The sequence below is a fragment of the Neopelma chrysocephalum genome, unplaced genomic scaffold (assembly GCF_003984885.1).
Source record: "Neopelma chrysocephalum unplaced genomic scaffold, ASM398488v2 Primary Assembly neopelma1_69, whole genome shotgun sequence".
In the NCBI taxonomy this organism is placed as follows: domain Eukaryota; kingdom Metazoa; phylum Chordata; class Aves; order Passeriformes; family Pipridae; genus Neopelma; species Neopelma chrysocephalum.
This window is the reverse complement of record NW_020897729.1, coordinates 5775778-5785897: the sequence shown is the minus strand read 5'-3', so window position 1 is coordinate 5785897 and position 10120 is coordinate 5775778. Positions and strand designations below refer to the sequence as shown.

The 10120-nt window shown below is 39.7% G+C and overlaps 1 protein-coding gene across 4 annotated transcripts in view; it reads right to left on the bottom strand.

Moving 5' to 3' along the window:
- Positions 1-4378: 4378 nt before the first annotated feature.
- Positions 4379-10120, bottom strand: part of TBL1XR1 (transducin beta like 1 X-linked receptor 1) — a 110578-nt gene continuing 104836 nt past the window's right edge. For all 4 annotated transcript variants that reach the window (XM_027685515.1, XM_027685514.1, XM_027685517.1 and 1 more), the window contains one exon: positions 4379-9729. In XM_027685515.1, the coding sequence (XP_027541316.1) occupies positions 9703-9729 (27 nt within the window). In that variant the 3' untranslated portion in view covers positions 4379-9702. The remainder of the gene's footprint in view (positions 9730-10120) is intronic.

Below are 10120 nucleotides of genomic sequence, written 5' to 3'. Positions count from 1 at the left end.
TGTAGGTCTCCATGAGACAGAAGCAGCCTTGACTAAAATATATTTTTATCATATTAAAAAACATTTACTGCCTGAAAGCATGTTTAATATAAAGCAGCAAATATTTTTTTTCTCTCTTCCTTGGTACTCTTACCAAGTATATTAATATATCACTGAAGCATTTTATGAATTCACTTTTCTGTTGTTATCTGCAGGCCCCACTTCCAGGGGCTCTTCTCCATTCTCACTGTTTCTGGAACATCTCTGTAACAGTGTTCATCTGGGAGCACAGTCCCAGGTGGAAGCCACGGGGAGATACAACCCTCAGCCTGGTCCTCCATCCTATTTTGGGGGAAATTTTCAGTTTAATTCCTAGCTTTGCCACAGCCCTGCCTGGCAGCTTTGGACAAAACCCTGTCAGCCCCTGAAAACCAGGAAGGTGGAACAACACAAACAAAGGTTGCAGATGATAAAAAAAGGTGTTTATGTAAAACTTCCAGGAAAAAGGGGGTCCCACCTTTGCTGGGACATCAGCAATGCAAACCTACAAATTTTTGAACTGCTGTTTGTACTTATTACAGCAGAACTTCAAAACCAAAAGCCTTATTTTGTTTTCAGTTCCTTCCTGCCTCGTTTCAGAGACCGTATTTCTCATAAACAAGATTCTTATTTCAGTATTCATTAGATTGTTTGTCAGGGAGAGCAGCTGGTGTTGATGAATTGATTAAAGACTCACTGAGGACAGTTCAGTTTAAAGAAGGAAAGACACAACAGAAGATTTCAAATATATAAAAAGCTGCTGTGAACAATAAACAGCTTTTTCTTTTCCCCAAATTCCGGGTGCTCAAGAGCCTAAGTTTTTAATTGCAGCAAAGAAGACTCAGATGAGAGAGGAAAGTGCTTTACTATTAAGGGCATTGCAGTATTGGCAGCTGTTTGTCAGCAACAGGCACAGGCAGCTGCCTGACTGCCGAGGGCTCTTCCACACCAACAACAGCAAACGTCCCCTCACCTTCCTGAATACTTGATGACCCCCATTAATTTCAAACAGAACCTCCAAAGGCAAAAGTATTCCATTTGATCCTGCTTATTTACAAGCCCTCTGAGAGAAAGTGGAATAAAATGGCTGGAGAGCTGGAGAGACAAAGCTCTTGGAATTCCTATATCCATGCATGTAAAAAGTGATCAAGCTACAAACAACACAAAGTCACATAATGCACAAATTTCAAACTAACAGAGCACTATGGGCACAGATTTCTTATTTCATTTCTTGTCCAATTCAGAGGCACAACTTACCTGCAATGAGAAGAGCATCTGACGGAAACACTGAGTTGATTTATCCACCCAGCCAAGCAAACAGTAATAAGCCAGGAGATAAATAAATAAATGGCTCAATAAGTATTTCACACTTGAATGCTCAAGATAAGAAATCATATACCTAAAGCCCAAGCCTGGAAGTTACCCACTGTCCAGGCAACAGCAACAAATTACACCTCTATACAGCTGATATTTCCAAGGGGTACCAAAGACTTCTCTGCTTGAACAACACACAGGGCAAAGTTATAATTTGTTCTCTATGAAAACTATATTGAATGAATTCCCATAGAATTAGCTGCAGGAACTGAATGGAAATAAATAGAATAAAATAATAGAATATTTAATTCAGCACACACAGCAAGTTTTACTGATTTGAGCATGAGAGGGTAAACAACAATTGCAACAAACTACACAAACTCCTACTTCTCTGCCTTGGGAATTGGCTCCTGGCTTCAAATTACTCACTGCTAGAAAACAGTTTGTCCCCATCCACCTAATCAGCACCTGACTTTGCTGCAGTGCTCAAGCAAACTGAAGATAAATGGGATGAGGCAATAGAAGGGGAAAGAACTGCAAAACTTTCAAATAACCATTCAAGAAGTAAACCACAGATCAGTAATTGCAATTCTTCACTATTTTCCTTAGGCGGGAATTTGTTACCTTAAAAACTATTCACTTACAAGAAATTATGGGATATATGTCAAAATTTACTCTGGCTCCCAAGTATTAGGAATGCAAGGTCATTGTATCATAAAAAATGGTCTTTTTCCAAATTTATAAAGCATAGAGCCCCAGTGCAGCTCAAACATAACAGCCAGCAGACATTGTGCTCCAAGTGGCTTCTGCACAAGCAAACAATGCAGCAGCACAACTGTATGAGCAAGAAAGAGATTGTAGAGACCCAATACAGCTTTGGAGAGCCAACAGCCATGTTGAGATGACTTACATCCCACCTATGTCCCTCTGCCTGGCATTCCTCAAAGGCAGACCCTACACCTTCATATGTTCTTGTCAGCAGCTGTTTGAAGCAAGGACAAAGGTGGGAATTAAATGGAGCCTGCAGATTTCATGGTTTCCATCAAGGCTGAGACAACATGCAAAGAGCAAATGATGGCTTAAGTTTGTTGTATGAGCACTTCATAGTGGAATGGCAAACATGATATTTAACAGATGGATTTTTTGATATGTCAGAAAAAAAAAATCCTTCATCCACCAACATCTCCCTTCAGAAGTGCTGCCCTAGGTCTGCTTCCACTGAAGTAGTAATTGGGAATTCCCCCTCAGCATTGCTGTGAGCAGGGGCCTTTGATTCTCTAATTGGGAAGGCAGAACACTCAGTCTAAGCTGTCACCAGCCCAGTGAAGCCTTGAAATGTCCAAGAACATATAACTCAGAAAGCTCAAAGTACAGCATTCTCAAGATCAAAACCAGGGTTCTCAGCATCTAGAACAAGTCAGAAAATCTCTGTGGAAACAATAAAATAGTCTGCTGAAAGTAATCAAACTCTCTTGAGACTTCTTGACATCTTTCTGAGCCGAAGATCTTGCCTTGATATCTGAAGAGTTAATCTAGAAGGTGAACATTTTCATATTACATCTATTAAGAAAACCTGTGTCTTCATTAATCCTTCAAACAATCCTTTATGGCACCAATTTTCACCTAGTCAGAGAAACAGAAAAGCCTCTGCACCGCAGAACTCCTGGGTCAGCTTTCCTTAAGGACAAACTGTACTAACTGGGGCATCATCATTCTCTACAGAATCATCGATAAATTCCTCCTAAATTATTATTCCATTACAGCTGCCCTGTGCTGACATCAGCAAAACAAAGATATTGCTTAGACTTCCATTAAATCATTTCCCTACAAGGCAGGGAACGAGGACTTTACGAATACCCGAGATCACAAGTTCCTACAGAAGAACCAGACTGTTACAGCATGAGGGTAAATAAACTCCAAAGGGAAGATTTGGGAAGCAATGGCATAAGGCACCTACCTGAAATACTGTCTCCTCCTCACAGGATGGATCTGGGCACCACTACCACCCAAACACAACATATGTGTAACACACCACCACCCCCTGGTTCCTGCATCTCGGGGTGGCTGCTCTCACGGGGAGGATTTGCACTAATGAAATCTCAACACACACAAACCCTCTGTCTCGTGACATTAGTCAGTACAGACTGTCTTGGAAACATGAAATGGCTTCAGTATTTCTCTCTCAAAATCCACGAGATGACAGAGGAATCCTGCAGTGCTCTCAGACTCCAGATGAAGGGAATCCAAGACTGGTTTTACTCTTGTAACACAGAGCCCCTCCTCTGTTTTCAATCCGTTACAGACACTTTTCGACAGCAAGTTTCAAAAGATTAAAATCAATTGATTTTGATAACATTGCTGAGAAAACTATTACTTTTTGAACATAGAGCAAATCAGTAACGTACATGAAAAAGCAGAAATTTCACCATAAAGTTCTACAGACGTTGAAAATAAACTGAATTCCCTCACTTGGACCATGACACGACCCACAATTCTAAAGGAATTAAACCATCATTATGTATAGATGGATCTATGTTATTTCTAAATGTGCAAATCTAAATGGCTTCACATATCTGAAATACAGCAGCACAAACAACGTCCCTCTGCACAACCAAACTGAATTTGCTCCGTACCAACAGATCTTTCCAACGTGAGATTCCTTTACCACACAGCAGCTGCTCCTCCGAAGTCTTCCACACAGCTGGGGTGCAGCTGCAAGCACCACTGGATTCTGTTTCTCTTCCACAAGTGCAGGGATAAAGAGAAGATGAAGCACATAAAACACACATGAGAGAAACCAGTTCCTCTAAATCGAACAGAGGGAAGTGGTAGCAGAGGATGGGTCACCATCAGAGGATCTACTGTGTGTTCCCAAAGATCATGCAGCTACACAATGCACTGCCTCTTGCTGCTGTTTACATCTTGTCTTACGTAAAAATGTGCCAAACTAAATATTAAAAACAGTGTTTCAGTCTTTCACTTCCCCAGCCTAATCATCTTCCATCCCAAGTATTTAAAATTACTGGTATATAACATTCAGCCAAGGTAATATCAAAATATATTTTATTCTGGACCTCTTTCAATTCTGATTCAAATTACAGTTGTCAAAGCAATACAATGCAAAGGGAAACTGCAACAGAAAATGTGCCTAGAAGGGATATAAGGGCCTTGGGGACAAATCATTGTGATGTAGAACCAAAATACATCATAAAGTGTAATTAACATGGTCCAGGACAGTATAGAACATCTATATCAGTCTTCTTTAGACAATAATCATGAAAACTGAACAATAAAAGTCCTTTAAACAAGTACAAAAAACTGTCATGGGCTGGTTTACACTTTTACAACAGTTGTAATTTAACTGGATAACTGAAGAAATGATGCAGACATTTTAATCCAGTGCTATAGGTAGGCTCACAGAATTAGACCCAAAGGATTTGTAACTCCAAATGAAACCATTACAACTACAATGTCAATGTCAGGAGAGAGAGAAAATTACTTCTGTATTCTAGAATTACTGTTCTGCACACTGCAGTCTGTTGAGGACAAGATTGCAAAGTACACTGGACTAGCAACAACATGCAGACTGTTTTCTTGTATTTACCCACAAATGTCAAAAAACATTATGAAGTAAAAATGAATGATTATTTAAAAACAAAAACAAAAACAAAAACAAAAACATGCCTCAAGTTATTGTCAAGCTTCAAACTTAAAGGCAGAGAAAGCGAATTATGTACTCAAAACTACTGATCTGAAGCACTATTAACACTAAATCTGCGATCCGCTCGAAACGGCAGATTTTCCTGGTTCGTCTGCCTCCCACCAGACTGACAGTGAAGACAGTCACACTTTCACAGATCGTGGTATTTCAGAGCTTTCTCTAGAGGGAGAAGTGAGGACTGCTCCATGGCTCTCTCCCTACGGAAAACGTCAGGGATCTTGATGGAGATTTACTGCTGTCTCCCGAAGCCATATTTGCTTCTAACATGCCACAATGTTGCTTCTGCTTTCTTCAAGACGTCTGGAGAGATCCCCCCAGGGAACAGCTCTAGAGGGCTTTTTGAAGGGAGAAGCTATCAGGCTTTACAGCCAAAAAGGAACACTGGGCTTAAATCCAGCTCTGGCAAAACCCCAGGGCAGCCGAGGGGACCCTCAGGTCAAGGGGGATGTGGCTCGTTTTACCTACACGCAACGCTGGGCAGTTCAACACGGCCCCAACGCCTCCAATGCTCGCTCTGGCCAAGGTTTTTCTCATGAAGTGAAAGACAATGGGATTTCTGGTTAGGCAAAGATTGGAAAAACCGGGTCCCAAGGCTCCTCTTCGCTAAACGGACAGAAACAGACAACCTTTTATTTACAGGCTGGAACCCCCAGTTTGCAATCGCGGTGAAACCCCTTCCCTTCAGCGGAACCAAACGCATGAGCTGCTGAGGCTGCTCCGAAGGCAAACTGGCACGACCGCCCTATGCCACCCACTATTCTTCCTAAACACAAAGAACATTTCAAAGGTACAAAGTCCCATCAAACACCCTAGTATGAGGTAAGCAGTGTAAGGAAAAAGGAGTGCTTTTTAAAAATGAAAATCAATTAAAATTGGTAGAAATCTTTGGCCTTTCTCTCAAGATGCATTAAAGTGTCACGAAATCAAGAAACATGCTTCGAAATGCCATGTCATTCTGACTCTGGTAACTACTACCTCCCCTCCACCCAACCCAGAAAAAGAGGCACTTTTAGTGTTTCATATAAGATTTCCAATCATCTAGTAGACACGGTAAATAACCCTGCACAATGGTAGTCCCAGAATAAACTCAGTTTATCAACATTACAAAGAGTCTAAAAAAGCTTTTATGAGGACCTAGATATTCTCTTAACTACACTAAGAAGTCCACTGGTTGGGAATCTTTACATCAATTTAAAAATGCAGAAAAAGTTAAAGTAAAAATAGGAAAAGAGGAACTCTACAGAAACCTGGATCTGATCATGCAGAAATGAGAAACGGGATTCTGAGATGGACGCGTAGAAAGACAGTGAACTCAAGAGCAGTTCATTTCTTATCCCATCATTAATTCTGAGCCCAGTTTTTCCCCTTCCTTTTATCCTCTATTTGGATACTTTCCTATTATTGTGTTGAACTGGAAAAAATAGGAATGACTCCATCTATAAGACTAAGCATGTGCATACATGCCGCACAAAGTCAGGGTCTTGCTGCCACTTGGCATCCTCAATTTGAAGGAACAATTTGGATGGTCCACCTCACTGTTGAATACGAGGCCTTTGTGCTATAAAAGATAATAATTCATGTCGCAGTTCTCTCTTTTTTTGTTGCCTTTTTTGGTTCATGTGATCACAGAACCCAGCACACCTTGCACATGTGCGGTGACTGGCGTATGGAGCGCGAGGCGAGAGGCGGCAGGAGCAGGAGCAGCACTGTGGCATGGCAGGACAACAACAACAAACAGCTACGGATCCTTCCCTACTGGAAACTGGCCTCACTCCAGGCAGTGGGGCACTGCTGACCCACAGCAGGCTGGGGGCTCAGCTTGTGCATCCAGAGCGCTCCAGCCAACGGATCTGACGTTCCTGCTGGGCTGTGCTTCGAGCCCCTGGCAACCCTGGCCTGGTGACACCGGAGCTCTGGTTTTTATCTATTTCTGAGTGTGTGACGCTATGCTTAAGCAACTAGAATTACAACCAAAACAGCTGATGATTGAGAAAGAGGAAAATGGCAATACCCTAAAACATGGCTGTGTGATTTTGCAGCTATGTCACAGAATTCCACCACAATTGTTTAGATTGGCTGAAAGAATCGTCCCAGTAACTTTTATGAAAATGAATAAACTGTCCATATTAAAATACAAAAGTACTATCAAGAATCACTTCTGACTTTCAGATTTAAATTCAGTGCAATTGACAAATGCATTGCTAAACGAAAAATGCAGCTTAAACATACTCAAAACATTTGTGTCTATTCCTGGGAGCACAGTTTAAAATTATTGCACAGAATTTTTTTTTTATTTTTATTTTTTTTTTCATTAAATGACAGAGGTCAGCCACAGTCATGGACCTCCAGCAATAAAAGCAATATTTCAAGTGCCAGACACTCAATATATTAGGTTTCCTACATATTGTAACTCACAGGGTAATTGCTCTAAACATTTGCAAAATGCTCCAAAACCCTAAAATTAGCTGGCACCGAACCACCGCAGATAACTGTCTTCATGGATATGACTTTGTGTTGGTTTTAAACGCTGTGTATGATAGTAGCATAATCCTGGGGTATATATAAAGAATGTACTGTTGACTTGTCTTTACCACTGGCAAATTGCTACCCTACCTTAGCCAAACTCAGACTTGCTTCAAGTCGTGTTTATTTCATGGAAATAGCAGAAATTGATGCCTAAAGAACAATGGTTAAAATGTCAAAGCTGCATTATCTCAATTAAATGAATTTATACCTAACTTGGAGAGGGGGGAAAAACCCCGAAACGAATAAAAAAATAGGTTAGAGACTAACAATCATAAGCCACAAAATTAATTGTGATTGAAATAGTGTTATAAAACTGATAACTTTGCAAAGCTCTGTAATATAAACCATTCCTTAAGTAAAATGTCTGTGACATAAATTTGACAACCTCTCTTTTTATAAGTTTACACTCTTGGAATCTTATGCAAGACATGATGCAACCTTTTTGACTACACATACGCGTAAACACAACCTCATGCTATCATTTACAAATAAAATCACTATCAATATACTTTTAATCACATGAGCAGAAAAAGGTTTGCCATATACATCTGTCATTGTAAGAAAAATACTTGATATTGTAAACAGAGTAAAAGACACTATATAGTAGTGATTATTAAAAAAATAGCAGCTTACATCTACCCTATATTTGGAAAAAATGTAGTCACAAGATACAATAAACTGCAGGACTGGAGCAGCAGGGCAATTAGTGCAAGTATTCATCTTTTAAATAAGCTGAATCACTGCTATTAAAATAAACTTGAAGCAAGTCCTCTGTTTCAGATTTTTTTTAAATCTAAGGTAGTAAACATTTTGCCTCTTAATGGCAGTGTTATCAAATATATGCCAAAGATTTTATTTTTAATAAAGAAAAATTACATGAAATACTTTTAATACTGGAGTTTGGTTAGTTATACATCTAAGCTCCTACAAATAATGATGGGCAACTCTTAAAGAAGCTGTGGCATGAACCCTTGTCCAGAAAGATCTTAACCTCTTAAACAAAATCCCCCAGCTATACTTTGCTCCTTTTCACAATAGTGCACAATTTAACCATATTTTAGCTATGGTCTTAAAGCAACAGAAGATGCACTTTTTTCCTCTTTTTTTGTCTTCTTTTTTTTCTTTTTTTTTTCTTTTTTTTGCATCCCTGTATTTTTTTCCTGTGTTTTTATGCCCTTCTGGTCTTAAGATTGGCAGAATTATGTCCCAAATAAGAAACTACTGCATTTCAGCCATGTCACCAGAAAAATCAAACATAACCTTATACCCATTACTGTCATACTTCGTAGATGAGCAGGACGTGAAATACCACGCCTTGAAGAAGGATGTTTTTTTTTTTCTTCTCTCTTCATAATCCCTTTTCCACCCTCCCTCTGTTCACAAAATTGCGCTCTGGGAGCCACAAAATGTACCAATACATTATCAGGTTCAAACTACCTCTTCAAAGAACGCATCAAAACACGTTTCAAAGAAACGCACTTTTTTTTTCCATGGTGAAAAAAAACATAAACAAGAAACTAATTCACTCCCTTACTTCATGCATCCGTAAACTTAACCAAAACAAAACAGAAAACCCAATGTTTAAAAGCAAAGAAAAAAAACTACTGCTGCAGATTTCTGTAAGTCCATTTTCTCTGTACACACAAACTGTTCAACTACTGAGAAGGAAAACAAAAATACCCCACAATCCGTGTGAGAATGGATTTAATGGGGGAAGGGGTAATGAAGGCTGCCATTAGTATCTTCTGAATTTGGTATGTATATGGGTCTGCTCTTGTATATGGTATATTTCTCTCTCTCTCTCGCTCTCTCTTCTGTTTTTCATATCCAAAACCTTTAAATGTTATTTTGGGGCACAGCAGATTCCAGCACTTGGTGAACAGGATTCACAAGCTGTGACAAAACTCTGTCATCCTCTTCAGGGTGTAATTTTTTTTTTTCCTCTTTTTTTTCCTTTTTTTTTTTTTTTTTTTATATATACAGTATATGTATATATTTCTTTTACATTTGGCTGTAGTGGACTGGCCATGGTTCGATTGGGACTATAGCAGTACATGGGTCAGGGACAGTCATTTTGGCTATGTACACATTCATAGTCGGTCCATGGCTTCCAACTAGTAGCGCTATTTCCGTAGGTCTAATACACAAACCTGCAAGAGAAAGAGATAAAAGGTACAGAAACTGCACAATATTACATGTTTTTACAATTCTGCGTGAAGTATCTGAGCAAAACCTATGACACGGACTGTATGAGCTTAACCTTGTATCTGTTAAAAATAGATTAGGGAGAAAAACGACCAGGTGAGCTCACTTTGCTCATGAACACCCAGCCAGCCCCAGGTGCTGAGGGCACTGCTGCCTAGAGAATTACTATTAGAACAGTAACAATGCCTTATGTAAGCTGTTTGCCTGGTATTTAATACTATGAGGCTGAGAACTTACTTGAATCATAGAATCATAAAATGCCTGGGTTGGAAGAGACCTTAAAGATCACCTTGTTCCCACCCCTGTGCCATGGGCAGGGACACCTTCCACTAGACC